Source organism: Entelurus aequoreus, linkage group LG04 (genome assembly GCF_033978785.1).
Source record: "Entelurus aequoreus isolate RoL-2023_Sb linkage group LG04, RoL_Eaeq_v1.1, whole genome shotgun sequence".
In the NCBI taxonomy this organism is placed as follows: domain Eukaryota; kingdom Metazoa; phylum Chordata; class Actinopteri; order Syngnathiformes; family Syngnathidae; genus Entelurus; species Entelurus aequoreus.
The window spans coordinates 4,026,660-4,043,393 of record NC_084734.1 but is presented as its reverse complement, the minus strand read 5'-3'; the positions used below and the strand labels follow the sequence as shown (position 1 = coordinate 4,043,393).

Below are 16,734 nucleotides of genomic sequence, written 5' to 3'. Positions count from 1 at the left end.
ACTGTTAAACACTGGCTTAAGAAACTGATGAATATGTTCCTCCACAGTACACAAATAATGACATGTAAGTACAAAAGCAATAACAACATTGGAGAAGTCAACATAACCAAAAGAGGAGAGTCACATCCAATATTGATGCATTTATTTGAGACTGACATCAATCTGAGGATCCACACAAGATCTTATTTTGTTGGGTAGCAGAATAAAAGTAAATGTCCCTACAAAGGGGGGACTTGAAATGATAAAACAATGGACAACAACCTTCTTTGAACATAAAATATGCGTCCTGCATTGTACCAATAAAATACACTGAAGGCAATTTTAGAAGGCCTAATGATTAAGAACAAAATTATGTGTGCAGAATTGTTAAAATATACCTGTATCTCTTAAAATAAACCTACAGTTGTGCTCATATTGCAAAATGTGTTATGTGTTGTCCATTTCCCACAGAATATTAACAATATTACAAAAAATTTTCTTTCACTCATATTTAATTGCAGAGTGAAGACATCAAGCGGTTGTGTTTGCTCTTTTTAGATCATAATTAAAAAATAAATTACCTAAATGACTGCTAGAGCATATTCTCTGGACACACCCACACATTGACACAAACAGGTTTACATGGATATTAAAGGTAACCATATTCACCTGTGATTTGTTTGTTTGTAAGTAATGTGTGTGTATAAAAGGCCAGTGCAGTTTCTGGGCTCCTAATGGACCACTGCATGTTTCAACCAATGCAGCACCAGTTATTCCAGTTCATGCGGAAAGAAAGCACACCATTAACTGACCTGTGGGAGACGGTACTGTAGTTGAACTACATTACATACAACAGCAAGGAAATTACACAAACAGATATCCAGAGAATTGAGAAAGCCAATCAGTATCGTTCAAATTCTAACTTAGAAGTGGAAAATGGAAAATTCAGGAAAAAAGGCCAGCAACACTTGAAAGACAACTGCCACAAAACTGTTTGGGATGCCATGAAAAACCCACACATAACTTCAGCAAACATAAAGGCAGTTTTAGGAACTTACAGCTATGCAGCCTGCTTACAATACTCAGCATACGGCATAGAGACAAGCCTTAAAATGTCTGGAACAAACGTATTTTGAAAGGATGAGACAAGACCAACACTGACTGCTGTGGCCACAACCCTAAATGAAGAATCAACACAGATCATGATGAAAGGTACACCATTCTTATGGTGAAACATGCAGGTGGTTTTCTAATGTTTTGGGAATGTATAAGCTACAAAGGCCCAAGGGATTAGTCAAAACTGATGGCATGATAAATGCCGCACGTTACTAGACAATACTAAAGGAACATGTTTACCCATCAGCATTGACATGTTTGTATTTCCATTCATATTCTCAAATATAGCCAAAAGATCACAAGTTCCACCAGGGTATGTTAAACTATGAGCACAATTACAAAACAAAAAGTAATAGATAATGTTATTATTTGTCAACGGTATTTCTTCATAAACCCATACATGTTTAGTAAATATTTTGGAATGACTTAAAGCACCATGTATAATACAGCTATGAAAAAAGGATGAAAATAATCCCTGTCAACTGTGACTAGTGTAAGACTTAAACATGTTTGGTTGAGTATTTCACAAATATTTACTCACCAATATACCGTCCCTGTTTTCAAATAATGATAAACCTACTATAAAAATGGATGAGCTTTAATTTGCCAGTGGGCAAAATACACATTTATTAACGGTATTATATATACTAACAATTTTCCTAAGGTACTTTTATGAATCGAGAGTTATGTCTGCTAAAAACAATATTTAAATAGCATGGAGAGTAGTAATGCACAGACTCTCTTTAAATCAATGAAATTTGTCATATAAAAACACATAAATAAATGTGAAATATTTGACTCACCAAAGTTGACATCTGTGAAAAGTTTCCTGACATCTGCTTGGTCACATGTGGTGTATCAGCATCAGCTCCATCCACACTCACTAAACTTTGACTCATGGCTTGCATATTCTTCATGTCACCTTTCCTGGAGTCGGTGGTCCTGCACACCTCGTAATTGTACACGTGTTGGAGAGTCCCTGTCCCCAAAGTGTCTGAGTAACGTGGTGGATAATATGGAATGACAGGGAGGTTGGAGTGGTACAGGACGCGAGACTGTCTCCACCTGTACACTTTGACTGATATGATGAGCAGCAAGCAGGTGATGAAGAGGAAGGAGACTACAGCCAAAGCCAAGACTAAGTAAAAAGTCAGCTTGTCATTGTACTCCTTGTCGTGCATGCTAAAGTCAGTGAACTCTGACAGCACTTCAGGGAAGCTGTCCGCCACCGCCACGTTAACAATGACTGTAGCTGAACGAGAGGGCTGCCCGTTGTCCTCCACTAGAACACTCAGTCTTTGTTTGACAGCATCTTTATCAGTGACTTGGCGGACAGTTCTTATTTCTCCATTGTGTAGGCCCACTTCAAACAGCGCCCTGTCTGTGGCTTTGTGCACTTTATAGGAGAGCCAGGCGTTCTGTCCAGAGTCCACATCAACAGCCACCACTTTAGTCACCAGGTAGCCCACATCTGCTGAACGAGGCACCATTTCAGCCAGCACCGAGCCGCCCGTCTGGACCGGGTACAGCACCTGGGGGGTGTTGTCGTTCTGGTCCTGGATCAGGATGCGAACGCTCACGTTGCTGCTGAGAGGAGGAGAACCTCCATCCTGAGCTCTGACCACCAAGTCCAGTTGTTTAATTTGCTCATAATCAAATGATCGAACAGAACTAATAACTCCAGTTTCAGAATTTAAAGAAACATAAGTAGAAACAGGACTGCCACTTATCTGTGTGTCCTCTAGAAGATAAGATATTCTCGCGTTTTGATTCCAATCAGCATCTCTAGCAGTGACAGCAAATATGGAAATGCCGGGAGAATTATTCTCTGAGACATAAGCAGAATAAATGTTTTTATCAAATAATGGTGCATTGTCATTAATGTCTGAGATTCTAAGATGTAACTTTGTTGAGGTAGAAAGAGGGGGCGTTCCAAGATCAGTGGCTGTTATTGTTATGTTATATTCTGACATAGACTCTCTATCAAAGTATTGATCTGATATTAAATTGTAATAATTTGTTAACGACGTCTCTAATTTAAAAGGCATTTTTCCATCTATTGAACATGTTATTTGTCCATTTCTCTCAGAATCAGCATCCTTTATGTTTAGAATTGCTATTGTTGTACCAGGAGGCGAATCTTCGGACATAGGACTTGAAAATGACATTTTATTAATAATTGGAGCATTGTCATTTACATCAATTACATCAAATATAATTTTACTGGTCCCGGTTAGCCCACCTTGATCCTTTGCTTCCACCCTCACTTCATATTTTCTGTCCTTTTCATAATCTATTTGACCAGATACATAAATTGTGCCTGTTTTTTCATCAATATTAAATATATCTGCTGCACTTTCTTTCTTTTTGGACAAACTATATGTGATGTGTCCATTTGAACCACTGTCAGCATCTGTAGCATTTACAGTAATTATACTAGTTCCTTTAACTGCATTTTCTATAACAGCTGCTTTATATGTTGATTGATTAAATATGGGTTCGTTGTCATTTGCATCTAAAACATTTATTTCTATATTTACTGTACCAGATCTCTGTGGTGTTCCTCCATCCACTGCAATTAATTTTAAAGACAAACGGGGACGTTGCTCTCTGTCTAAAGGCTTCTGGAGCACCATTTCAACATATTTGCTGCCATCTGGATTTGCATGCTGATTCAGTATAAAATGATCATTTGGTGACAAAATGTAATTCTGCAATGCGTTTTGTCCTACATCTTCATCCTCTGCACTTTTCAGAGGAAAGCGCACTCCTACTGCAGCTGATTCACTTATTTCAAATTTGAGAGCTTTTTCATTATTTGCAAAGATGGGAGCATGATCGTTTATATCCAAAACCTCAACAATGATTCTGTGCAATTCTAACGGGTTTTCTAAAATGACCTCAAAGCTGAAGCTACATGGCGTCACATCTCCACAAAGCTGCTCCCGGTCTATTCTGACGTTAACGACGAGAAGCCCTTTGTCTGTCTTCAGCTCGGTGTACTGGACGTTTTCTCCCGTCACGATGCGGGCCCGCCCTGAACGCAGCCTTTTCACATCCAAGCCGAGATCTTGCGCCACATTACCGATCACTGAGCCTTTCTTCATTTCTTCTGGGATAGAATAACGAATCTGACCACCTACCGTGGTGACCAAATAAAAGATGCAAATAAGCAGTCCCAATTGGTGTCGTGGGCCAGAAAACCATCGCCAAATCCATCGTGCGTCGGCGACGCATTTTCGAGATGCCATTTTCCAATAGAAAGATAAGTAATCTGTAAATCAAATTACCAATTTTCCTCAAAAATATCCGTTCATTTTCGATCCAAAACGACTTAAAATGAACAAAAAGGTGTGGATATAGTTGTTGACGCTACTGCGTCCTCAAGCTCAAATGAACACAGCGCGACTGCTTCATTACATAGTCAGTGATGGACTGAATGAAAGGACATTCAAATGCTGACCAAGAGCGTCCCTTACAGTCGAAATGGTGAATTTCACATCTATATTCTACCACTGCACAACAATATTACTCAACAGTTTCACATACAATGCATGATCAGTCTAAAACAGTTCTTAATTTTTTTCAGATAAATGCAAAAATACGAGTTCAGGCTATTAATTATCTGACAGATAAAGATATGGTTGACATAAGACAAAGGCAATATATTGAATAATATCGAAACAACATTACTACATTTATTATTTATCATGTAACATTCATTTCCAAAATTGTTTTATGTTCCTATAACTTGATATTATGTACTTTTTTCAGATGTAGTTCATGTTCAGTCCCTATTTTAAAATATTTATACTGTAAAATATTGTTGATTTGCTATGGTGGAAAAGAAAAAAAACAAAGTCAGCATGGAATATAATCGTTATTGTCCTATAGCAGGTGTCTTCAACGTCTATTGGGCCAAGGACCTCCAAACTAAAATTGCTATAGAGTGGGGGACCCCTACTCAAATATCTTGAATATATGTTTAAAATAAAACTGATCATAGAGGCACCTTGTTTTAGTGCAATATTTAGCTGTCTCGACTCCTTAAAGGGTTATGAACGATGATGTAAGCCACGTTTTGTTTTGTAGTAAGATCTTATACCTTAAATATTCCTAACGATTCTGATTCTGTTTCTGATCCTGAGTTAATTCTAAAGTCACTCACAGTGTACAAAAAATACACGAGTGACATTTAAATGACAAAAATTAAGATAATAAATACAACTATTATATGAAAAAATAAGAAACAGGCAACACCTCCATTTGTGAGCTAGCTTTTTGAGACAATTGTTTACATCCAACCTTGCCTCCCTCACCGTCACATCACACATTACATTCGTCAAACGCTCCAAAGCCAACCACATGAGCTTTAAAATTTAACATCCTGCCTGCATGCATGAAAATAAATATTGCTATAGTGTATTATCGTAGTGCATTACACAGACACAATAATGAAATAAGAAGGCCTTCTGTTATGCTTCCTTTTAACTCTGCGATTGAGTCATTCTTCAGTCCCTATTGTTGCTTTTTCAGGCATTTTTACTTCTTAACATATTGTCTCGGATCAGGAAAGATAACCTCCTCTACTCCTATATATCAGATTTTGCAACAGCACTAAATCAATGACCACTCATAGCTTTCATGAACAATATCATAATGGAAAAACATATTGCCAAAAAACTTGCAAAGTTTGCGAGTCAAGAGATATGATCAAAACAGTATACATTTCATGGACTTCCTGGGAGATAAATAGCAGGCCAGTCACGTGCTCTCTGACGTCACCAGGGGGGGCTACTGTTCCCTTCGCCGACCACAACACTGCCAATCATGCAGACTTTGTGAGAGCCAACAACAATGTATTTGGGAAAATTATGATTCAGAGCCTTATGTTTGTGAGCCTGAATATAAGGGGGATGATCTACAAGTTTTAGAACATGTGTGCAAAACAGATGCCACTTTAGTGAAACTAAGCATCATGTAACACTATTGCTAAGTGCTGAACAAGAAATACAAACTACAAACATAATTAATCAATCACTTACTGTACAATGTTTTCTCTTACTGGGATGCCGACTTATTTGATGTTCTTATTTTCCATTTCGACAAAATAAATAATCATAACCCACACAAATGGTTAAAATAAAAGTTGCTGCAGAATTACGTCTTCGATCCTGAGAATTTTCGACTAACTTGAAGTGTTTTGTCAAGAAGATTATTTGCGATATGTACATTTTTCGAATGTGCTTGTTCTATTTTGGGATGAAGTAGAACAAAGAAAACAATCTGAAGTTGTCGTAGTTGTATTTTTAGTTTATTATGCCATGAATTTACCCATCCGGCCCACGTGGGAATAGACTTTCCTCCATGCGACCCCTGAGCTAAAATGAGTTTGACACCCCTGGTCAAAAGCGATTCCAAAGTAGTTAAACTCTTGTACTACTTCTAAAACATTGGGATCACTGTCAGTATTTGCATTTTTTGAGAAGTACACAGTCTTAGATATGTTCAGGTATAGTTGGGATTTTATGGCTTAACTACATGGTCCCAGGCACACCAGTCATCAATCAAGAAAATTGAGTGTCTTTATAACCGCACCTTGAAAGTTCTAGACAAGAAGAGTATACGATATCATCATTGCCAAATTTGAACCAAATACAATATTTTAAGTATTACCAATTTTATTTTGTTACACACAGTCAAACTGGTTTTTGAATGCTTGTATAACTCTGCTCCCCAATTGCTCTGCAAGGCAATTACAAGACTGCAAAGTGGTACCACATCTACCACCCGAGCAGTGTCAAAAGGCAACTGTTGTGTTGCATTCCGTATAACATCTTTTGCCCAGACTGCCTTTTCAATAAAAGGACCACAACCATGGAACTCTTTACCGGACACTTTGAAAAGTATACCTGCACTTGTCACTTTCAAAAAACAAACACAATTATGGCTAGTTGAGCAACAATCGTGTTCCCATGTTTAGTTTTTATTCATTTTTACTAATTTGTTTTTATCTAGTCTGCACTTTGTCTGTGTTATTATTATTATTATTGGCTTTTATCCAGTTTGCACTTTGTCTGTATTATTACTATTATCATTATTATCAACTCATTCTATTTTTTATTTTCCTATTTTAATGATGTTGGATCTGTGTTGTTGTTGTTGTTGTTGGGGACAAGTGTTGTAAATTAGCTTTGGCTACAAACACTATGATGCATACATCGGATAACTGTTTCAGATGTCTATGGTTTTGTATCTGTCCCTATTTCAAATAAACTTCTATAATAATATAATAATTTTTCATGCCTGTCATGCATATTTTTCATAACGTCTGTCAGTTTTTGTGAAGCAAGTTTTTTTTAAATATTTTGCCTTGACATACGGCAAAGCATCATCGGCATACATTTGGCAAGGTGACATTTGAAGGACAACAACTTGGCAGATCGTTTATAAACAATCTGAAAAGGGGTGGACCAAGCACTGACACCTGTGGTATCCCAAGATTGTTGTTATGTGATGTTGACCTAATGTTCTGTCTCCTAACACACTGTGATCTTGCATGCATGTATGATTCAGTCCATCGCAGAGTACATGAGGAAAAGTTGAAACAAGACAATTTAGTCAACAGTGTCTGGTGGTTAATTATGTTTTTCTAAAATCGATGAAAAACCGCACAAATTACACCACCTGCATCCAGCTATGCTTTCCAGAAAGAATCAAACAGCCGTCTCAGTAGAGTGATGTTTTCTAAAGCCAAATTGCATCTTGTTTATAGACTATACTAATATTTATGGCCGTTTTATCTTCTGAACTTTTTATGATATTTATTGTAACTTCCACTTCACACTGCTGCATGCATACATAATCATGTCTGTCCATTGATAAAAGGAGGTATAATTGTAATCTCCTCACTTGTAAAACCATGTTAGCTATTCATAGAGAAGCATTGAGCAGTCGTGGACCCCTGTTGGAAACCGATATGCTACGATATAGTTGAGCTGTGCGTAAGAACAGTTTGAAATGTCAATATTTCAACACCATAGGGCAGCAGTTATGTTATTTTACTTGAATCATTGAACGTTGCCATGAAAATAGAGAACGAGTGAAATATTTGACTCACCAAAGTTGACATCTGTGAAAAGTTTCCAGACATCTGCTTGGTCACATGTGGTGTATCAGCATCAGCTCCATCCACACTCACTAAACTTTGACTCATGGCTTGCATATTCTTCATGTCACTTTTCCTGGAGTCGGTGGTCCTGCACACCTCGTAATTGTACACGTGTTGGAGAGTCCCTGTCCCCAAAGTGTCTGAGTAACGTGGTGGATAATATGGAATGACAGGGAGGTTGGAGTGGTACAGGACGCGAGACTGTCTCCACCTGTACACTTTGACTGATATGATGAGCAGCAAGCAGGTGATGAAGAGGAAGGAGACTACAGCCAAAGCCAAGACTAAGTAAAAAGTCAGCTTGTCATTGTACTCCTTGTCGTGCATGCTAAAGTCAGTGAACTCTGACAGCACTTCAGGGAAGCTGTCCGCCACCGCCACGTTAACAATGACTGTAGCTGAACGAGAGGGCTGCCCGTTGTCCTCCACTAGAACACTCAGTCTTTGTTTGACAGCATCTTTATCAGTGACTTGGCGGACAGTTCTTATTTCTCCATTGTGTAGGCCCACTTCAAACAGCGCCCTGTCTGTGGCTTTGTGCACTTTATAGGAGAGCCAGGCGTTCTGTCCAGAGTCCACATCAACAGCCACCACTTTAGTCACCAGGTAGCCCACATCTGCTGAACGAGGCACCATTTCAGCCAGCACCGAGCTGCCCGTCTGGACCGGGTACAGGACCTGGGGGGTGTTGTCGTTCTGGTCCTGGATTAGGATGCGAACGCTCACGTTGCTGCTGAGAGGAGGAGAACCTCCATCCTGAGCTCTGACCACCAAGTCCAGTTGTTTAATTTGCTCATAATCAAATGATCGAACAGAACTAATAACTCCAGTTTCAGAATTTAAAGAAACATAAGTAGAAACGTGACTGCCACTTATCTGTGTGTCCTCTAAAAGATAAGATATTCTCGCATTTTGATTCCAATCAGCATCTCTAGCAGTGACAGCAAATATGGAAATGCCCGGAGAATTATTCTCTGAGACATAAGCAGAATAAATGTTTTTATCAAATAATGGTGCATTGTCATTAATGTCTGAGATTCTAAGATGTAACTTTGTTGAGGTAGAAAGAGGGGGCGTTCCAAGATCAGTGGCTGTTATTGTTATGTTATATTCTGGGACAGACTCTCTATCAAAGTACTGATCTGATATCAAATTATAATAATTTGATAAAGAGGTCTCTAATTTAAAAGGCATTTTCCGATTTATGGAACATGTTATTTGTCCATTTCTGTCAGAATCTGCATCCTTTATGTTTAGAACTGCTATTGTTGTACCAGGTGGTGAATCTTCAGGCAGCGGACTTGAAAAGGACATTATATTAATAACTGGAGCATTGTCATTTACATCAATGACCTCAAATATAATTTTACTGGTCCCAGTAAGTCCACCTTGATCCTTTGCTTCCACCCTCACTTCATATTTTCTGTCCTTTTCATAATCTATTTGACCGGACACATAAATTGTGCCTGTTTTTTCATCAATATTAAATATATCTGCTGCACTTTCTTTCTTTTTGGACAAACTATATGTGATGAGTCCATTTGAACCACTGTCAGCATCTGTAGCATTTACAGTAATTATACTAGTTCCTTTAACTGCATTCTCTAGAACAGCTGCTTTATATTCTGATTCGTTAAATATGGGTTCATTGTCATTTGCATCTAAAACATTTATTTCTATATTTACTGTACCAGACCTCTGTGGTGTTCCTCCATCCACTGCAATTAATTTTAAAGACAAACGGGGACGTTGCTCTCTGTCTAAAGGCTTCTGGAGCACCATTTCAACATATTTGCTGCCATCTGGATTTGCATGCTGATTCAGGATAAAATGATCATTTGGTGACAAAATGTAATTCTGCAATGCGTTTTGTCCTACATCTTCATCCTCTGCACTTTTCAGAGGAAAGCGCACTCCTACTGCAGCTGATTCACTTATTTCAAATATGAGAGCTTCATCTTTATTTGCAAAGATGGGAGCATGATCGTTTATATCCAAAACCTCAACAATGATTCTGTGCAATTCAATCGGGTTTTCTAAAATGACCTCAAAGCTGAAGCTACATGGCGTCACATCTCCACAAAGCTGCTCCCGGTCTATTCTGTCGTTAACGACGAGAAGCCCTTTGTCTGTCTTCAGCTCGGTGTACTGGACGTTTTCTCCCGTCACGATGCGGGCCCGCCCTGAACGCAGCCTTTTCACGTCCAAGCCGAGATCTTGCGCCACATTACCGATCACTGAGCCTTTCTTCGTCTCTTCAGGGATAGAATAACGAATCTGACCACTTACCGTGGTGACCAAATAAAAGATGCAAAAAATAAGTCCCATTTGGTGTCGTGGGCCAGAAAACCATCGCCAAATCCATCGTGCGTCAGCGACGCATTTTCGAGGTGCCATTTTGCAATAACAAGATTTGCATCCAGCAAGTCAAACGACAGATCTTCTTTTAAAAATATCCGTTCGTTATAGATCCAACAAAGACTTAAAATGGACACAAACGTGTGGATATAGTTGACTCTAATGCGTCCTCAAGCTCAAATGAACACAGCGAGGATGTTTCATTACATAGTCAGTGATGGACTGAATGGAACGGCAATCAAATGCTGACCAAGAGCGTCCCTTAGAGTCTAAATGGTGAATTTCACATCTATATTCAACAATTGCACAATAAATATCACTGAACATGTTCACATTAAATACATTATCAGTCAAAATCAATGTTCTTCATATTGTCAGATAAATGATAAATTAAGAGCTCACACCATACAAAAATGTATGACTATAATAAATATTTGTTTAAAAAGGAGGTGTTTTAATGGTATCAAAACGCAATTACAAAATGTATTCTTATTGTTGTTAATAAAAGTATTTTGTTCAAGCAGTCTATAAGACTACCAAACTTCATGTAATGTTTTTTTCCCCCTCCAGATTTTATTTAGTCCTTTAAAAATATAATACTATATAACAAAAAATGTGTGTGTCAATTTGCAACAGGAAGCGGGTAAAATACAAAGTGTAAATTGAATATGATAATTATCTTCCAAGATAGGTCCGCTTAAATGTCGATATGTCAACACAATGTGCAGCAGCAATACAAATTACAACACTCATTAAATCAATGACATTTGTCATATAAAACCACATAAATAAATGTGAAATATTTGACTCCAGCCATAATGCTATATTTCTCTAAACAATGATCAAAAAACACAACAAGAGTATTCTGATAAGGTCATATAAAATGACCCGGGAAGTCAGTAAAAAAGCCTTCATGTTGTTAAACATCTGTAGAGGAAGCAGAAGCTTCAAGTTGTAAAGTGACAATACTGTAACCTCTTGATGGCAGTGTAAGTTTTATACCACACAAATATAGAATGAATGGTAAAATATTTCACTCACCAAAGTTGACATCTGTGAAAAGTTTCCTGACATCTGCTTGGTCACATGTGGTGTATCAGCATCAGCTCCATCCACACTCACTAAACTTTGACTCATGGCTTGCATATTCTTCATGTCACCTTTCCTGGAGTCGGTGGTCCTGCACACCTCGTAATTGTACACGTGTTGGAGAGTCCCTGTCCCCAAAGTGTCTGAGTAACGTGGTGGATAATATGGAATGACAGGGAGGTTGGAGTGGTAGAGGACGCGAGACTGTCTCCACCTGTACACTTTGACTGATATGATGAGCAGCAAGCAGGTGATGAAGAGGAAGGAGACTACAGCCAAAGCCAAGACTAAGTAAAAAGTCAGCTTGTCATTGTACTCCTTGTCGTGCATGCTAAAGTCAGTGAACTCTGACAGCACTTCAGGGAAGCTGTCCGCCACCGCCACGTTAACAATGACTGTAGCTGAACGAGAGGGCTGCCCGTTGTCCTCCACTAGAACACTCAGTCTTTGTTTGACAGCATCTTTATCAGTGACTTGGCGGACAGTTCTTATTTCTCCATTGTGTAGGCCCACTTCAAACAGCGCCCTGTCTGTGGCTTTGTGCACTTTATAGGAGAGCCAGGCGTTCTGTCCAGAGTCCACATCAACAGCCACCACTTTAGTCACCAGGTAGCCCACATCTGCTGAACGAGGCACCATTTCAGCCAGCACCGAGCCGCCCGTCTGGACCGGGTACAGGACCTGGGGGGCGTTGTCGTTCTGGTCCTGGATCAGGATGCGAACACTCACATTGCTGCTAAGAGGAGGAGAACCTCCATCCTGAGCTCTGACCACCAAGTCCAGTTGTTTAATTTGCTCATAATCAAATGATCGAACAGAACTAATAACTCCAGTTTCAGAATTTAAAGAAACATAAGTAGAAACAGGACTGCCACTTATCTGTGTGTCCTCTAAAAGATAAGATATTCTCGCGTTTTGATTCCAGTCAGCATCCCTGGCAGTGACAGCAAATATGGAAATGCCAGGAGAATTATTCTCTGAGACATAAGCAGAATAAATGTTTTTATCAAATAATGGTGCATTGTCATTAATGTCTGAGATTCTAAGATGTAACTTTGTTGAGGTAGAAAGAGGGGGCATTCCAAGATCAGTGGCTGTTATTGTTATGTTATATTCTGGGACAGACTCTCTATCAAAGTACTGATCTGAAATCAAATTGTAATAATTTGTTAAAGAGTTCTCCAATTTAAAAGGCATTTTTCCATTTATTGAACATGTTATTTGTCCATTTCTGTCAGAATCTGCATCTTGTATGTTTAGAACTGCTATTGTTGTACCAGGAAGTGAATCTTCGGACAGAGGACTTGAAAAAGACATTATATTAATAATTGGAGCATTGTCATTTACATCAATTACATCAAATATAATTTTACTGGTCCCAGTAAGCCCACCTTGATCCTTTGCTTCCACCCTCACTTCATATTTTCTGTCCTTTTCATAATCGAGTTGACCAGACAAATACAGTGTTCCTGTTTTGTCATCAATATTAAATATTTGTGCGGCACTTCCTCTCTTTTTGGACAAACTATATGTGATGAGTCCATTTGAACCAATATCAGCATCTGTAGCATTTACAGTAATTATACTAGTTCCTTTTACTGCATTTTCCATGACAGCTGCTTTATATTCTGATTGATTAAATATGGGTTCATTGTCATTTGCATCTAACACGTTTATTTCTATATTTACTGTACCAGATCTCTGTGGTGTTCCACCATCCACTGCAATTAATTTTAAAGACAAACGGGGACGTTGCTCTCTGTCTAAAGGCTTCTGGAGCACCATTTCAACATATTTGCTGCCATCTGGATTTGCATGCTGATTCAGTATAAAATGATCATTTGGTGACAAAATATAATTCTGCAATGCGTTTTGTCCTACATCTTCATCCTCTGCACTTTGCAGAGGAAAGCGCACTCCTACTGCAGCTGATTCACTTATTTCAAATATGAGAGCTTCATCTTTATTTGCAAAGATGGGAGCATGATCATTTATATCCAAAACCTCAACAATAATTCTGTGCAATTCAATCGGGTTTTCTAAAATGACCTCAAAGCTGAAGCTACATGGCGTCACATCTCCACAAAGCTGCTCCCGGTCTATTCTGTCGTTAACGACGAGAAGCCCTTTGTCTGTCTTCAGCTCGGTGTACTGGTTGGTTCCCCTCGTCACGATGCGGGCCCGCCCTGAACGCAGCCTTTTCACATCCAAGCCGAGATCTTGCGCCACATTACCGATCACTGAGCCTTTCTTCATTTCTTCTGGGATAGAATAACGAATCTGACCACTTACCGTGGTGACCAAATAAAGGATGCAAAGAAGTAGTTCCATTTGGCGTCGTGGTCCAGACAACAATCGCCGAATCCATCGTGCGTCAGCGACGCATTTTCGAGGTGCCATTTTTTCCAAAAAAATAAAAAGATTTGTATCCACTAAATCAAACGACAAATATTCTTTTCAATCATCAGTTCTCTCTAGATCTAAAAAAACGACTTCAATTAACCAAAAACGTGTGAATTTTGTTGTTCACTCCAATGCGTCCTAGACCTCAAATGAACACGTAGCGAATCTGCTTCCACAGTCAGTGATGGACTGAATGAAAGGACATCCAAATGCTGACTAAGAGCGTCCCTTAGAGTCGAAAGGGTGAATTTCACCTTTTCTACCACAGCACAATAATATTCACCACTTTTCACATAAAACCAGCACAAAACAATATTCTTCATATTTTAAAATAAATGCAAACTAAACATATCACACCAAAAATGTAGTAATTCTAAGTGATTGGGTACATAAAGCAAATACAATACAACTAAAATACCAGAATAAATTGGAAGAGGCTGAATTAGTTTTGTACATTTATTTGACTAAATATTTGATTAAAACACATACTATTATAAGATACTTAAATACAATAAAAACCCAAACGTTCCGACGCTAAACAACACAAAAGCATGATTAACTGCATAAGTCAAGCATCGAACAGCACCGGATAATATTTTGATCCATTGCACAAACCCATGAAGTGCCAGGTGACTAAAGATGAAAATTGTATACTTGGATAAAAAACCCATTGTTTAATAAATACAAAATAGTGGGATAAAAAACCCATTGGCAGGTTAAAATGATGCACAGTAACCATTTAACACAACATCCTCAAATATAGTGTTGTAGTGTCACTTTTTTTGCATTTACATCAAGAATGACTGAATGTGTGTTGAAGTTCAGGGGCCGTACTTATCAAGCTTCTTAGAGTGCCATTTTACACTTAAGTCCTGAGAATTTGCGAAATTTAGTCCTACTCTCAAACTTAAGAATAAAAGCTTTTTATCAACGTTCTTAAGTCTAAGAATCACTCCTACTCTCCACGATATTTACGAGACCTTCAGAGGTGTCTTAAGTGGCTAGGAGTTGCCAGCAGGGGATGGCACTGAGGCGAGAGAGACGTGCGCGAACGTTCAGGGAACGGAACAATGTTGTTGTTTTTTTTGATGACGAGCAGCTGATCAAACGGTATCGTTTAGACAGAGCGGATATTATTTTTGTCACAGATTTAATACTTTTCGATTCCTTGTTGATTTCTGCATGTGGCTGCAGTGGGCTAGTATATATAGAGCCACCCACACCAGTTTCAAATTAGTTGCCTAATTAATGAATTGGAAAGAAAATGTTATGACAGTAGCGTATGTGTGTGGCCGTGAGGTGAGTGACGTCAGTGAGTGTGTGGGCGATAGAAGAGAGGGAGACGGGGGACTAGTTTGTTTTGTATTATTTTGTAGTTTATTGTCAAAATATACACTCCCATTGTCCACTTAAATATTTCCAAGATATTTCTTTATTCTTAGACAACGGATTCCCTTCCGTGATTGGTCATTTCTATGGACACAGAAATGACGTCACCTAAAATTCCGTTTACGGCACATAGTAATGTCATAATTCAGCTCTGAGTGTGACACTTAAGATTCAGTCCTACACTTCGCTGAAAGTGTGAGTAAGACGCTTGATAACTAACTTTTAAGTGCAGCTTTCAGCGAATAATTTATTTACTCTTAAGTCAACTCTTAGCAGACTTCTTAGGAGTAATTCTAAGAAGCTTGAAAAGTACGGCCCCAGGATTTTCGGGTCTCGTCTTTTACAGTCGGCCGTGATTTGAAATAGAATCCGGTCAGAGAGAGGTTGCGTCATCACGCTCTGCCTTTTAACAGTGCGTCTAACCCTGAACTCTGACTGGCAGGTTCCTCAAGTTACAAAAACAATTTGTAAAAAAAACAGGACAAAAGAAGTATTTTGCAATAGGATCAAAACACAATTGCAAAGGGCATTGTTATTGATTTTAATATGCTTTTTTGGTCCGAGCACTTTATGTAATTAGCCTACCTAACTATGTCAGAATCTTCATCACAATCAAAATCAGAATCAGCTTAATTGGCCGAGTATGTTTAATGTTTTTTTCTTTAGGTTCAGTTCATATTCAGTTACTCTTTGACAATATAAAACTGTAAATAAAATGGCTTAATGTTCATATGGAAGTGGGCAAAATACAAAGTATGAATTGATTATAACTATCAATTTTCTTCGACAAGAATTGGATTAGGTCTGCTTTAAACGTCAATATTTTAACACCATGGACAGCAGCAAGGAACACAATTACAATTATCTTCAAAGGAGTCGTGTTGTGATATTGTTTTCGACATTTAAAATACCTCCTTGTGGTCTACATAACATGTAATGGTGGTGCTTTGGTCAACATTTTTGTATGGATTTTGTTTTGCACAACATCTTCGAGCTGCTTTCTGACCGTCTCTTCAGAGGGTGCCTTTTTGTGGGCGGTCTTATTTACATGCCGAAGCCCTCCTCCAGGCCAAGCCACCTTCCACTTCATCTCCAGACCGCCAGCCGTGTTGTCATTTTTAACGCTTCCACATCAAGTCTACTGTCAGACATAAAGTAGAACTGTAGACCACTGTGGACCCCGACTTAAACAAGTTGAAAAACTTATTCGGGTGTTACCATTTAGTGGT

General features: G+C 38.6%; 3 protein-coding genes across 3 annotated transcripts; all 3 read right to left on the bottom strand.

Annotated features, from left to right (window-relative positions):
• Positions 1–730: 730 nt before the first annotated feature.
• Positions 731–4,346, bottom strand: LOC133648120 (protocadherin beta-4-like). The gene is made up of 3 exons (XM_062043902.1): positions 3,966–4,346; positions 1,899–2,672; positions 731–817 (listed from the first exon to the last, which is right to left on the bottom strand). Exons 1-3 carry the CDS (start codon positions 4,344–4,346, stop codon positions 731–733), a joined length of 1,242 nt encoding a protein of 413 aa, XP_061899886.1.
• Positions 4,347–4,467: 121 nt separating this feature from the next.
• LOC133648119 (protocadherin beta-8-like) lies at positions 4,468–10,771 on the bottom strand. Its single transcript, XM_062043901.1, has 3 exons — positions 10,283–10,771; positions 8,216–8,989; positions 4,468–4,530 (listed from the first exon to the last, which is right to left on the bottom strand). The coding sequence occupies exons 1-3, from the start codon at positions 10,661–10,663 to the stop codon at positions 4,468–4,470; spliced, it is 1,218 nt and encodes a 405-aa protein (XP_061899885.1). The 5' UTR covers positions 10,664–10,771.
• Positions 10,772–11,544: 773 nt separating this feature from the next.
• LOC133647699 (protocadherin gamma-A12-like) lies at positions 11,545–14,377 on the bottom strand. Its single transcript, XM_062043383.1, has one exon. The coding sequence runs from the start codon at positions 14,111–14,113 to the stop codon at positions 11,621–11,623; it is 2,493 nt and encodes an 830-aa protein (XP_061899367.1). The 5' UTR covers positions 14,114–14,377; the 3' UTR covers positions 11,545–11,620.
• Positions 14,378–16,734: the final 2,357 nt, after the last annotated feature.

What these genes read in the sequence shown, in the direction of transcription:
- LOC133648120 (XM_062043902.1), bottom strand. Translation starts at nt 4,346, where the DNA reads ATGGCATCTCGAAAATGCGTCGCCGACGCACGATGGATTTGGCGATGG. An exon ending in AAAACCCGTTAGAATTGCAC is followed by an intron (nt 2,673 to 3,965) that starts AGAATCATTGTT and finishes AGCAGCAACGTG; the next exon opens with AGCGTTCGCATCCTGATCCA. An exon ending in TTTCACAGATGTCAACTTTG is followed by an intron (nt 818 to 1,898) that starts GTGAGTCAAATA and finishes TATGTAATGTAG; the next exon opens with TTCAACTACAGTACCGTCTC.
- LOC133648119 (XM_062043901.1), bottom strand. Translation starts at nt 10,663, where the DNA reads ATGGCACCTCGAAAATGCGTCGCTGACGCACGATGGATTTGGCGATGG. An exon ending in AAAACCCGATTGAATTGCAC is followed by an intron (nt 8,990 to 10,282) that starts AGAATCATTGTT and finishes AGCAGCAACGTG; the next exon opens with AGCGTTCGCATCCTAATCCA. An exon ending in TTTCACAGATGTCAACTTTG is followed by an intron (nt 4,531 to 8,215) that starts GTGAGTCAAATA and finishes CCTTTCATTCAG; the next exon opens with TCCATCACTGACTATGTAAT.
- LOC133647699 (XM_062043383.1), bottom strand. Translation starts at nt 14,113, where the DNA reads ATGGCACCTCGAAAATGCGTCGCTGACGCACGATGGATTCGGCGATTG.